The following is a 13,575-nucleotide window of genomic DNA, read 5'->3' as shown; positions in this document are numbered from 1 at the left end:
AGCATGTGTACCGCCCCCCAAAAAGCCCCCTTTCGCCGCATTTCTTCGTAAACAGTTCAAACAGTTCAACAAACTGCCAAAAATACTACCAAACCGAAACTGACTCAAGGTGAAGTGGAAAGTGTTCTATCACAAAACGCGTGGCCTGCCAAGGTTGAATTGCCGATAAAGAAAGTAATTTGGCAGTGAGCTTCTCAAACACAAATTAAAATTTATAATTGTAAATTGACAGCTACTGAATTGAAGGTGTGGTTTTGTTTTAAATAACTTGTGTTTTTTTATTGCATTTTACTTAAGATCTACGATTTTACAAGGTACGGGGTCAATATGACCGAGAGAACAAACAAGGTGGAAGAACTAAGAACTTAGCATCTAGTTAATGGGTACACTAAGCTTATAAGATCGGGTTTAGTGGGTGCATCTAAGAACTAGTTGGTTTTGGCAGTTGCTGCATGGCGGTGTCCACGCCACACCCCCTACAGATCCAGTTGGAACTGTTCCTGGTCCTCGATCTTCAGCGACTTGGTCTGCTTGACCAGTTCCGTTGGAACGGGCACGCACTTGCGGAAGGGAGTACGCGGAGTGCCCCTCAGCAAGCAACTGGGCACGTTGGACGGCGGAGTTTGGCTCAATGGGGAGCCACGGAGATTCTTCATGAAGGCCCGCTCGTAGATCAGTTTGGTGCCTGGAATTATAGGAAAGCGGAAATTTTGATTAGTCAAGGTGTCTGCGTTGCATCAGAAAGGTATTCAAAGTTCCCCACTGATAAGCCAGCTGAGTAAACGCTTCTTTGCCGCGCTACTCTGAGTCACGAACTCTGGAACATGTGCTCGGGATTATCTTCCAACGGACTGACTCGGCGAGATGGCCCAGTTTCATCAGCCAAAAAATGGTGAGTGAGTTTTACAAAAATAACGTATCACAACTCAAACAAAAGCTTGTGTTTTGTTTGGGAAAGGAGGGAAACCCGTGTACTTGTTTATATTTTCGAAATATGTTGATTCATTTCATCTTGATACGATATCTGATGATAAGAAAATCACTCCACTTTCCGGAAGGAACTTAATAATACTCCACTTTTCGAAACTTACCGCCAGGAGTGGTGGAGTAGAGGGTTCCGCCGGGCGTCGAGGAGTAGACCTCGGGCATCTGGATCGGATCCGAGATGACGACCTTCCTGGTGATCATGGGCAGGGCCTGGGTGATGGCTTGACGGGCGGTGGGTGAAGCGGACATCTTAGCTGATTGATTGGATTGGTTTCGAAAACTTTCCGCTGGACGTGTAAGCACACTCGATATGGCTGCGACAATTTGATTGTTTACACAAACTGCGTTGTTTGTATTTCAGTGCTTTTATCAGCTATAGAGCTCGTGTGGCTGCTATGTGTTCACCGTTGGCTGTTCGCTAGGCGATTGCTGGCGGTATTACGAAGTGCGGCTCTATTTATACCCCCCGATTCTTACTCTCTCTCTTGCTCTCTTCCCGCTCTCTCGCCTGCTCTCTCGCCTGATTATTCTGCTTGGTCGGCTGATGTTTTTTGTTTTTATCTGGTGTATTTTCTGCGTAGTTTATGACAAACCGGGTGGTTCTTGTTGTTGTTGCCGTATTCTAATATATTCCGCTATTGTTCTTATTTTTGTTGCAGCCTGCACACCTCGGAGGTTCTAGATGATAAGGGGTAGTGGAGGGGGCTGTCTTGAGGGGCTTCTCGCCTTGAGCTCTTGTTTATCTTTGGCCATTTGTTATTGTTTAATGCACGGCAATATTATTGGTAAACAAGTTAGCCAGCAGCACTAAACGGCAATCGCATTCTTTTCTAAAAACCAAGTCTATTATCGATCTTGCTAGGGAAATGATGATGACTCAGGTGCAACTGGGATCTTATCTATGGGCTGTCTGGGAGTCAAGAGGTGTTCCGCAGAATTTCGGGAAGTACTGCCGCACTCTCTCCATGGGGCCATTATTTTGCACTCGTTTTCGCGAAATACCATTAATTAGCATAAAGACACGTCGCCGGCAATCGTGACGTAGGCTATGAGTGCCTATTCTATGCATGTGCGAACTCGGGGAGCATAGCAATTTGAGGAACGATATTTCAATGCAGGTTTTTGTGGGCTAAAAGATACCCAGTATTTCACTTTTTTCAGGCGGAAAGTGTTCATTATTATCTGGCACGAGTCGTTATGAAATGTTTATCACGAAAAGATACACGTCTTGCATAACTTACTTACTTCTTAGCGTGACTACATATAAAGAGTGCATCGAACATCGAGTTCGTAACCTTTTAATATAAACGCACATATCTAAAGAAACCCACATACCAAATTTGGGGCTCGAACCCTTATTAGTTCCCAAGTTCTTTGAGGTGGAACATCTTGTTTGGAATCAAACTAATATGCCCCACTGATCGCAGCAAGTATAGGGTGGATCCAAGCAGCGGCACGAGCGGTTTTCGCTATGCGGGGGCGATGTTGACGATCTTTAATCGGTGGACGCATGTAAATAGTGCTAAAGGAACTTTTGCCTACGTTGGCGCCCACGATTCGACGTAATTCGGATATTGGCCACGGGCCATTCCGAGGGATATGGGGTTGACAAAAGGTGGCCACGTGTGTTGATCTACGGCGATCGTGATGTGGGACAGGGGATGGCGCCCACCTAGAAATCTGCACAAGGTCGGCACTTAAGCGTGCTAATATTTATGATGGCTAAATGGGGAAGCTTGACAGACCTTGAAAGAAGATTTCCATGTGACGGGGAAGCATATTTGAATTGGGGAATGCATGACCCACATCCATCAATTACACCAGATGGGGGTGGGAGTTAGCTGGGTGCCAACTGACCCCCAAAGTAGTAAACGGTAAACAAGGGAGCCAGAACACGAAAAACACGGACAATTATGCCGTGTCATCTAGCACGTAGTCCACAGCATAGAAACCGCCCTACGTGCCGGCTGATATGTTTATATATTTTATTTTTTGGGTGAGAGAGCGGCTCTTCTCCGCATTTTCCACCTCCATTAGGGCTTATCAACCCTCGAAGAAACCAGTTAGGATTTCGCTTTCGGTTTCATCGGATGTACAATGTACCTGCGCAGAGAGAGAGAGAAAGAGGCCTATAGCCACGAGGAAAGAGACGGCAGGCAGTTTTCCTACTGCGTTGCAGCCAAGTGAAAATGCGTCTTGAGATATTCCTAGCCGGTTCTCTAAGCGCCGATGGGTGTTTTTTTCCATCCGCCGGGGGACAGGTAACATACATACATACATATGTTTATAGTAAAATTCGGATGAAATCTTTTTTGGGGAGGCTGATGAAATTGCACCATCGGATTGCGTGAAACATACGGACGAACGGTGGGTCATTACCATCAGTGGGTTCTATTCCCAAACGAGTCTGAGATGGTTGTGAATGGGCTAGACGACATCGACTTGTTTTTATTTTTCGGCTAGAGCAAAAACCATGAGAAACGTAAACAAAACAAGTCCTATGATTTTTGGATGCTCTGCAAAATACACATGGTAATCAAATCAATGAATGTGCTTTATTATTGCAATATAATATAAAGGTATTTAGGATTAAAAAAAGGGGTTTTCTAAGACAATGTATTGTGATTTACCAATTCGAATTATTTATAGAGTATGAGTGAATGTCATATAGCTTACTATCCAGCCATCTCACTTAAGATGGCAATCACATTTTATTCAGTGGTAGGTAAGTTCCCAAGAAAACTCGCAGATATACACTATTGAATAAGGTAAACAAGTATAACTTGAGCACTTTTGTTATCCATTACCAAACCCCCCTCAGCAAGTAATTTGCCTTAGCAAGGGGAATCTTCAGAAGCAAATAAGACCCCATCTCCGCTGACGTCGATGACCCACATTCTGTGAATCCGATTGAGAAGCGGCGACGTCGTCGCGTTGGCCAAAGAAATCAAATCATTTGACTTTGTTTATGCACAAAATATGAAAAGCGACGAGAAAATAAAATATGCGGAGGAAATGAGCAAAACAACATCACGTTGTCTATAAATTAGCATGTGCTTTCGTGTGGAAGATAATGAACTGCATAGATAAGGATAAAGCCAGCCCAGATCGAGACAGCTTGACGCTAAGTCATTGCCTGCTGCCTTCCATCAATCCACATCCATCCAGGGATCTTTGATCGTCGCCCGCTCCTGGAAGAATCGCGCAACTGCGTCTTAAATTACATCAGCTTAACAATATGTCTGGAGACAGGAGATCGGGGGATCTCGCACCTCAGACCTCGGAGGGGTGGGAACTTCTCTAGTCTATCTGGTGTCTGCTACCGCTTCCCGACTCCTCTTTCTCCTTATGTAGAAAGGTCAACAGCCCTGCTGATAAGGTTTTGCGACAGTCGAAAATTCAAATCGGAATTGTAGAAGTACTGCAGATGCTCTCACTACTTACAACTATATTATATTAAAGAAATATTTAAGGTATTTATTGATTCTACAATAGCCTTGTAACTTTTATTATTGTTTAATTTCACATAGTTAAAAGTAGTCGAGGATCTCTTCGAAACATTAATACCTAAAGATAGTGTACGTACAGCAAATAAAGATCAGAGTTTGTGGCTCGCGATCGAAGAGAATCCTCGCTCCGATTGCGATCTGCCTGTCCAGATCTTTCACTTTCCGCTGCCATATATCAATAATGCATGGGGCAAGAATTAATGGAAAAATGGAATTTACTTAGCGAACTTTTTTTCAGAAACCTTCACAACGATCAATGAACTAAACCCGTGACGATCGAGGTCCCCGACCTGAACCGATCGACATCTGGCCTGTGGTTACTCGAATTGGTTGGTAGTGGCTCGTGGATGAAAGTCTACTATAGTCCCTCGTAGAAGGTGTCCAGCATGGTGTGGTTCACGAATCCGAACTCCCAGCGCTGGCGATCGTTGCCATCCTCGCAGGCATTGGCCACCACCTTGGCTATGCCGTTCTCCACAAATCCCTCCAGGCAGCGCTTGTTGTTCTCCCCGTGCACCAACCTTTGGGTTTGACGATCGTAGTACCAGAACTGATTGCCACCCTGACTGTGGCAGTTCCACATCCAGACGGTGGCATTCGGCGGTCCCTCGTGCACATCAAGGCAAACTGAGTCGAAGCCCTTCATCCGGAGGTCTCGGAATATGGAGAGCTCCCAAAACTGATTGGGTTGCGGATGGGTCCTGTTGTCCGCACAGCTGAACATACCCACCGCCTCCTCGGTGGACTTGCCCATGTTGTCCAGGCAATACACCGGGTTGGCCACGTTCTGAATGATGCCGGCGGAGTAACTGGGTGGTTCCACAGGCGGAAATTTGACAAGGAAATCGGGCGCCACCTCCGTCATGAACCAGTGGAAACTCTTGCACTTGAGTCGCTCTCGGACTCCACGCTGGCGGGTCAGATCCCCGGCATCCAGGCTATCATAGGTCTTCGGATCACGTTTGTACACATATTGCTTGTACTCATCCATCCAAACCTCTGCCACGCGTTTGTGGTTCTAAATGAGATTTAAAACCAAAGAGAATGAATTAGAATAATAGGACTGGTTAGAGAAAAGCACCCACCTTGGCCACGAAGTTGTGTCCCCTTGGATTGCCCCTTGGCTTCATGGGCCCCCGGAATATGTGTGCCACCCTCGAGCAGGGAACATCCAGCAGCATGCCGCCGCACATCCAGATCTTGAAGCTCAGCTCGTACTGCTCACCGCCCCAGATGTCCAACTGGTCGTCGTAGCCGCCCAGATCCCAGAAGAAGTCCGTGTTGATGGCAAACAGGCCGCCCATCATCACGGGACTCCGGTACGGCATGGACTTGTCCAGCGCATCCTCGGGCAGAACCGGAAGCTGTTTGTACAGCATCTTCCAATCGAATCCACCACGTGCTCCGTCCTTGTTTCCGCTGAAGTAAGAGAAATCTTCATGCGAAATAGTATCCACAATGGGGCAGGTGGAGATCTTGGGATTAATGGCAATGGGTTCGATCAGGGGAGGCAGCTGTAAATATAGCAACGTAGAGTATTCTTCTGTATTCAAACATAATGCTAACTAGAAAATCCTACCCAATTGTAGTTGACTTCTATGTGGGAATCAAAGAAGACCATCACTTGTCCCACTGCCACCTTGGCTCCAGCTATTCTGGCTCCAATTAGACCTTGTCTCTCCGGATTGCGCACTATAGTCACCAGATGTGGAAAGTGCTGCTGCACGTAGTCGTCCAAAGGCTGCTTCAGAACATCCCACTCGCTGCCATCGTCCACGAGCACAATTTGCTTAAGTAATTCCGGTGGAGTGCGATTTATCACACTGTATATCGATCTCAACAGGGTGTTAAAGTGCTCGTTGAAGAAGATGAAAATCACGCTGATATTGGGCAACTTGGCCAGATACTTCCGGGTCTTGCAACTGTAAAAATAAGAGCATTCTAACTATTGATAACACGCTATGCGGAATGTACTTACGCCTCGAGTCGGACGTCTGGCACAGATCGATTCACAGAGATTCGATCCGATATGAGGCCATTAAAGCCGTTCATCTCGTAGTGCTCCTTTTCCAACTGCTTCTCATCGGGATTATCGATCTTCGCGGCTACTCCGTGCTCACCGAAACCGGATCGCTTTTTATCCGCCTCCATGGCCGCATAGTCGTGCCAATCCTTGCGCTCTCCTTTCGGTTCCGGCAGTCGGAATCCCTGGAGTTTGTCACTTCTCGGGATATCAACCACGGAGTTGCGATCCTGAAATGGTGGTCGTGGCGCCTTCCGAGTTGGATGTATATTGGCAGCCCTGAAAACGGGCGTTATGGGATCTCCATTCGGATCAAGTTGTTCCGTCAGCTCCGCCGCCTTTTTCATCCGCCGTTCGACCACCAAAGTGGTGACCAAAGACACAGTGACAATGACCACCAAGAGGAGGACCACCTTGCGCACCAGGCGCTTTACGTATCTCTTTTTCATGGCCATGTGGACGTCTTGGCGGCGGAAGTCCAAAATACTGACTGCTGGCATGCCGATGCAGCAGAGGAGCAGCCACCTGGCAAAAAGCACAGCCATTAGTGTAATTGGGAAACCGCGACTCAGTGATAAGGCGGCGGAAAAGTTTTCACATTTTCAGTTGGCCAAAATAACACGCTTCTCCACTATCAATCAGTGGCAGACGAGGCGGCTGCCCGGTGACGTGTAAGGTCAGGCCCAGATCCCGCACTCACCTGAGAAAGAGTCGGGCGAAAAGAACAATAATAAACAAAATATCTTCGCATGCGAATTCAAATTAGCGGAGCGCGCGTCATGGTGGCGCCATCTGCACGGGCACTATCGGAACTAGGGTGGACGCCATCTGTATCTGAAGGTATACTTTCATAAAATTCGTAATAGCATATCAAATTTATTTTATTAATTGTGCTATACATTTTAATTAGGTTCCCTTTGTGGATCATATGGCGCATTTCGCCCAACTTTCCATTGCTGTTTCAGTTGGTTTTTATCGCAGATTTTATTAGCCAGAACTTTGCCAACCTTTTGACCACGGGCCAACTGGGCTTCCAGGCACCACACCCATAGTTGGCCCTGTTGGATCCAGCGATGACGGTGATTGTAGAACCAGTACTGATTCCCACCGTTTTCGTGGCAGCGAAAGAGCCACACGGACTTTGACCTTAGGCCCTGCGCTTCCAAGCAATCATCTTTGCTGTTCCCCAGTCGAATCTCATGATCACGCGTTAAGGACCAGTTCTGATGCTCGCCGGGCATTGAATTATGTCCAGTGCAGCGGGCTAAAACCACGGGCTTAGTGTGTCTACGATTCAGGGAGTCCACACAGAATCCAGGGAATGCCACACTCTCAATAACCCCGGAGAAAACCGAAGGCGAATCCAATGCTAGGTACCTTTTAAGAAAATCCGGAGCCACCTTGGTCATGTACCAATCGAAGGTCTTGCACTCCAGAGCCTCTCTTTTGGTTTTCCTTTGGAAAAGAAAACCAGCATTCGCCGTTTTATAGAGCTTCGGGTTCTTGTCGTACACGTACTTCTTGTAATTATCCATCCAAACTTCAGCTACTCGCTTGTAGTTCTAGGGAGAGATGCTTTTATTACAATGTTATAATATTCTTAATAGGTTTAACAATATATTACGTATACGCTCCCATGCCCCATGTTCTAAGTTGTTTTTCCACTAACCCTGGCCAGAAAACGGTAGTACCCTGGACTACTAATCGATTTCATGGGTCTTTTACCTATGTGACCCACCCGGGCGCAAGGAACATGCAGCATCATTCCACCACACATCCAGACCTTAAAACTTATCTCGAACTTCTCGGCTTCCCAGGTATCCAGCTGCTCATCAAATCCCCCCAGATGTAGGAAGTAGTTCCTGTCAATCGCCATAGCTTCTGATAAAACCGGTGTGCGGTAGGGTGTGGAATCAGAACTTTTATCCTCGGGAAAAATGGGTAATCTCTCAGTCTCAAGCCACCAATTGAAACCGGAACGGGTCATAGTATTTTGTTTGGTATAAGCAAATGTCCTGCGTGAGATGGCATCCAAAATGGGACCGGTTACTATATGTGGGTTAATAACTATAGGTTCCAGCAGGGGAGGCAACTGTAAAGTAAGAAATTATCTAGATTTATCCACATTAATTGATTCTTTGTTAATAATACCCAATTGCTGTTCACTTCGATGTGGGGGTCTAGAAAAACCAAAACTTGGCAGCTGGACAGCTTGATTGCCTCCATACTTGCTTTGATGGAGCCACGTCGTTCTGGAAGCCTTAGGATCTGGATGATTTTGGGAAAGCTTTGAGCCACAATCTCTTCAAGTTGTTGTCCCAATTCCGGCAAGTTACTATCGTCATCCACGAGGACAATCTGCTTGAGTAACTCAACAGGAGAGCGATTTATAATGCTCGTTATAGATCTTAGCAAAACGCTGAGGTGTTCATCGTGAAAGGCCATTATCACTGTCACATTGGGTAGGTTCTCCAGATACTGGCGTTTCCCGCAACTAAGTTTTAAGTCTTTGAATTGCATACTATTTTAAACTTGATAACTAATCACCTTATAGGTCTGCTATCCGGCAAGGATCTGTTCAGGGAAATGCGATCGGAGAGCTGGGCATAGAAGTCTTGGAGCTCATCGAGGCCTACTTTAGCGTTTGGTAACTGAACTGCTCTTCCCTGCTCACCCAATCCCGTACGGCTTCTATCCTCTTTAAAGGATAACGCTTCCTGCCACTCCTTAAGAGCTTCTTGCTGGGGCAGGCGGAAACTATTGTTTCGCTGGGTCTTTAAGATGTCCAGTTCAGTTTGGTTCAGTGTTAGTGGTGGTGGGATATCCGCAATCTCCCTTTTTAGAAGCTGCCTTGCTGGCGAATTATACTTTTCGCCGATTGTGCTGACCATGCCCTCCACTAGTCTTCTGTGTATCTGCTTGCCCATTAAAATGGTAGTTGCCAAGGAAGTCAATAGAATGGCCAGCAACAGACGCACAATCAATCTCAGATCCATATTCATTGTGATATTTCTTAATTAGTGTGCAATTGGAAGTGATAGGCTCAACAAATTAATTTTCCTGGCCTACTTGTTTTGTAATCTTTAAATGTTGCAATTGAAATTGTAACGGATAATCGACTCCCTGGTTTTGGTTTGGGACACAGCTGATCGAGTGGAACTTTGCTACATTATGGCGTATTTGTGCACGATCAAGTTACGTTCACACCAACCGCTCTGATATCGATAATTTTACGCTCATATCGATAAGCCGATCGGAGACCAAGCGCATGGAAAAGATTTTGATTTTGTATTTAATTTAATTTAATTTAATCGGAAACTGACTGAAGTTAAGTTAATTTCGCAATGGATCTCAATGACGCAGTGCTCACCTGTGCGGTGAACATGCAGTGGACCAATGCGGTGGGCATCACGGGTCGCAAACTGGCCTACAAGACGGCTACTTTGCGACTGGTGCGGAACGATCTTCGTGAATTGTTTGTGGAGGTGACGCCTGAGAAACTAAAGCCCCTGAAGTTCAAGCTGAAGGATCTGATGGTGCACAAGAAGTTCATGTCGGAGGGCAAGGCCACCTTCAACTTCAAGGCGGAGAAGTGCACTCTCTATTTATCGAATGCTCCGCCGGGCACTTTGATGTTCTTCCTGCGAACAATCTTCATTAAAATGAACGGAAACGAGGGAGGATCTCAGCCGGACGATGCGACCTTGCAGAAGAAACTCCGCGAGCACCTGATGTCGGGCAAGCCAAGCAGCTTTGACGACGTTTCTCCAGTCACCACGGCCGAGATGATTTTGGCGCGCAAAAAGGCGGGTTTGTTGTCCAAGGGGTCAGTGACCACGCCGTCACCCCAGGGCGCCAAGAAACGTCGCTTCGAGGAGCTCAAGGAGGAGAAGGAACGGGGCACCATGCCCGCTGCCAAGAAACTATATGCGTCGACCACCGACGAGTCGCTGAGACTCAGTGAGGAACAAATGGAAGTACTGCGGGCGTGCACCTCGGGCAAGAACGTGTTCTTCACCGGTTCAGCAGGCACTGGCAAGAGTTTCTTGCTCCGCAGAATTATCTCAGCCCTGCCGCCCGATGGAACGGTAGCCACGGCGTCCACTGGAGTGGCAGCGTGCCTGATCGGTGGGACCACCTTGCACGCCTTCGCTGGCATAGGAGGTGGAGACGCCACCATGCAGCGGTGTCTGGAGCTGGCTTCCCGACCTGCGAATGCCCAGACGTGGAGGAAGTGTAAGCGTTTGATCATTGACGAGATCTCCATGGTGGACGGGCAGTTCTTTGAGGTACTTTATCTTTACTTTGAATTTAGGAAGATGTTAACATTTATTTTCCCAGAAAATTGAAGCCGTCGCACGTCACATTCGTCGCAATGATCGACCCTTTGGCGGCATACAGCTCATCCTGTGCGGTGACTTCTTGCAACTTCCTCCGGTTATAAAGGGAGATTTCGGAGCAGCGCCCACTGCCACGCCCCAGCAGCGATTCTGCTTCCAGTCCTCCGCATGGGAGACTTGCATCCAGTGTGTCTACGAACTAAAGCAAGTGCATCGGCAATCGGATCCGGAGTTCGTAAAGATCCTGAACCACCTCCGCATTGGTCATGTGAACGATTCCATAACCAGTCGACTGGCAGCTACATCAAAACAGAAAATCGAGGGAAACGGCATTCTGGCCACTCAACTCTGCTCCCACACAAACGATGCGAACTCCATCAACGAGTCCAAGCTGGAAAACCTCGATGGCGACAAGATTTTATTCAAGGCTGACGACTCTGATGCCACCATGACGAGGACGCTGGATCAACAAATCCAGGCTCCATCTCAGTTGTACCTAAAGGTTAACGCCCAAGTGATGCTGCTAAAGAATATAAACATATCCAATGGACTGGTGAACGGAGCTCGAGGCGTCGTTGTAAGAATGGAGAAGGATCTGCCAGTGGTCAGGTTCAAAAACAACCAGGAATACGTTTGCAAGCACGAGAGGTGGATAATTAAGACCGCCTCAGGAAGTCACATAACACGACGTCAAGTGCCACTGAAGTTAGCCTGGGCATTTTCCATACACAAGAGTCAAGGACTAACCCTCGACTGCGTGGAGATGTCCCTGTCCAAAGTATTTGAGGCTGGACAGGCCTACGTGGCCTTGTCCCGTGCGAAGTCCCTGCAATCCATTCGCATCCTGGACTTTGACGCCAAGCAGGTGTGGGCCAATCCACACGTGCTGCAGTTCTACAAAGGATTCCGGCGCAAGCTAATGGACACAACCATGATACCATTGGGTCCCAAAAACAAGGACAAGAAGCCAGGAGACAAGGCCGCAAATAGCGCTCTGGCTAAGCTCAAGAAGAGTCTCATCAACAAGCCGCTGGTCTCGATTAGCTGAGCTCGAAAGTAATCTAAGCTAGCTTAATTCTAGAAGGCTCGAACAAATTTCTATTTCTAAGAGTGTAATTTTTTCTTTTTTTAAGAAAAGCAAATGATTCCTGGACTGTGCATTCCTTTTTTAAAAAAAATTAGAAATTATGCGAAAAAGTCTGAAGAATTACTTTGTGAGTTTTAAGATTTATCACAATATTCTGTGAACTTATTTGAGTACGTAGACAAAAACTAATATTTTTAATTCACTTGAACAAATTAGAACTATTAGTTTTAAGCTAGCCTACAGCCAAAATTCTATATCAAACGCATATATTAATATTTATTTTAAGAAAAAAATGACTAGAAATAAATGCAACTAATAGACAAATGAATTGAAATTACCGTAGTCCTAAATAATACCTAGTAGCTCTTACCTTATACACTGAAACAATTGAAAGAATGTTCAATCTTTGGGACTATCGTTTTACGGCGTGTATATTTAGTTTTAACGGATAATGAAACTAGCAAAACATCATCATAAAAGCGGAGTTTAGTGGGCGGCCTCCTCCTTCATGCCACTTCCCACTGGTCCATGACGACGCTCCCAGATCAGACGATGCTTCTGCTTCATGTACGCGGTCTTGGCATTGGCGTAGCCTCCCAAGTCGCCATCTAAAATGGGTTATATCTCGTTATATATCACATACAACTTGGAAGGTGGGTCAGGGATTCCACTCACACTTGATGAACCAGTTCTCGGTGGCCTTCTCGTATTGATCCATCAGCGGCCTGCACTTGACCATGTGATCGGGTGCCTCGTAGAGGGTGCAGTCCTCGAAGCGCTGGCGCAGAATGTTGACAATCTCGTTGTCCACCATGCGATCCCGGCGGAACTGCTGATCGGCCTCGAAACGGCAGACGGCATCGTCCGTGTAGCACTGGTCGATCGTCGGAACGCGGCGGAAGCGCTGGTGGTACCAATTCTGCTTCTGCTGGTTCGGCTCCACAATGCTCTCTGTGGGATTAACACAAGGCAATTAATACAATACACTAGCCTTAATGCATTTATGTTGAAAAACATGATCCCGCTTTGTCTAAATAAACTATATAGCAACGGACGGCGTTTAAGGTCTGCCGAATAAGTTATTTAGTTTGCGCTAGCTAGATTACTAAAAACGGTAGATTATAAACATTTTAGCAATACAGTGCAGTGTAAACAAAAACAAATGGACTGCGAGTTGAGGTTATGTCATTATGTAATTGTCTGGAATTTGTCCGGTTTTTCAGATCGTTGGCCAAAGGAAGCGCAAACTATCAGCATAGGGAGACTCCAAGGACCATGTCAAATGGGAATCACTGTGGATTACGTACCACGGAACCAAGTTATGGGTCCATCGATGACATTTAGCACCGACTCGGCGAAACTGGCCATCGGACTGCGTGGCTCCGGCATTTTCTGGCTTTCCTACCACCTGGCGTAAGCGGAAGAGCTGTTAGTAAATAATTTCCAAGGTTTTCCGCTTTCCTTTGACGGAATATACTTAAAAACCCATATTTACTTGAAAAACTAAGTGTTAAAATTTGTTGTAGGACCGCAGTTTATAACTGCGAAAATTCCTCAGAGCACTGGAATCAGCTGTTCGCGCAAGTGGTCACACCGCTGCCGCACTGCAGCTGGCAGTTCGCAGTGGCA

At 46.6% G+C, this 13,575-nt stretch overlaps 5 protein-coding genes across 5 annotated transcripts; 1 reads left to right on the top strand and 4 right to left on the bottom strand.

Moving 5' to 3' along the window:
* Positions 1–254: 254 nt before the first annotated feature.
* On the bottom strand, positions 255–1,423 carry LOC6621141 (eukaryotic translation initiation factor 4E-binding protein 3). The gene is made up of 2 exons (XM_002045284.2): positions 1,092–1,423; positions 255–685 (listed from the first exon to the last, which is right to left on the bottom strand). The coding sequence occupies exons 1-2, from the start codon at positions 1,234–1,236 to the stop codon at positions 477–479; spliced, it is 354 nt and encodes a 117-aa protein (XP_002045320.1). The 5' UTR covers positions 1,237–1,423; the 3' UTR covers positions 255–476.
* A 3,040-nt stretch (positions 1,424–4,463) lies between these two features.
* On the bottom strand, positions 4,464–7,064 carry LOC6621140 (N-acetylgalactosaminyltransferase 4). Its single transcript, XM_002045283.2, has 4 exons — positions 6,475–7,064; positions 6,076–6,418; positions 5,582–6,010; positions 4,464–5,514 (listed from the first exon to the last, which is right to left on the bottom strand). Exons 1-4 carry the CDS (start codon positions 7,062–7,064, stop codon positions 4,855–4,857), a joined length of 2,022 nt encoding a protein of 673 aa, XP_002045319.2. The 3' UTR covers positions 4,464–4,854.
* Positions 7,065–7,283: 219 nt separating this feature from the next.
* On the bottom strand, positions 7,284–9,656 carry LOC6621139 (putative polypeptide N-acetylgalactosaminyltransferase 10). The gene is made up of 4 exons (XM_002045282.2): positions 9,067–9,656; positions 8,671–9,013; positions 8,189–8,611; positions 7,284–8,081 (listed from the first exon to the last, which is right to left on the bottom strand). The coding sequence occupies exons 1-4, from the start codon at positions 9,519–9,521 to the stop codon at positions 7,422–7,424; spliced, it is 1,881 nt and encodes a 626-aa protein (XP_002045318.1). The 5' UTR covers positions 9,522–9,656; the 3' UTR covers positions 7,284–7,421.
* A 115-nt stretch (positions 9,657–9,771) lies between these two features.
* On the top strand, positions 9,772–12,274 carry LOC6621138 (ATP-dependent DNA helicase PIF1). Its single transcript, XM_002045281.2, has 2 exons — positions 9,772–10,808; positions 10,861–12,274. Exons 1-2 carry the CDS (start codon positions 9,864–9,866, stop codon positions 11,905–11,907), a joined length of 1,992 nt encoding a protein of 663 aa, XP_002045317.1. The 5' UTR covers positions 9,772–9,863; the 3' UTR covers positions 11,908–12,274.
* A 75-nt stretch (positions 12,275–12,349) lies between these two features.
* LOC6621137 (NADH dehydrogenase [ubiquinone] 1 beta subcomplex subunit 10) lies at positions 12,350–13,530 on the bottom strand. The gene is made up of 4 exons (XM_002045280.2): positions 13,442–13,530; positions 13,254–13,354; positions 12,622–12,897; positions 12,350–12,554 (listed from the first exon to the last, which is right to left on the bottom strand). Exons 2-4 carry the CDS (start codon positions 13,333–13,335, stop codon positions 12,433–12,435), a joined length of 480 nt encoding a protein of 159 aa, XP_002045316.1. The 5' UTR covers positions 13,336–13,354; positions 13,442–13,530; the 3' UTR covers positions 12,350–12,432.
* Between the last annotated feature and the right edge of the window lie 45 nt (positions 13,531–13,575).

Source organism: Drosophila sechellia, chromosome 2L (genome assembly GCF_004382195.2).
Source record: "Drosophila sechellia strain sech25 chromosome 2L, ASM438219v1, whole genome shotgun sequence".
NCBI classification, from domain to species: domain Eukaryota; kingdom Metazoa; phylum Arthropoda; class Insecta; order Diptera; family Drosophilidae; genus Drosophila; species Drosophila sechellia.
The sequence above is the reverse complement of the archived record's forward strand: the minus strand, read 5'-3'. Positions and strand labels throughout refer to the sequence as shown.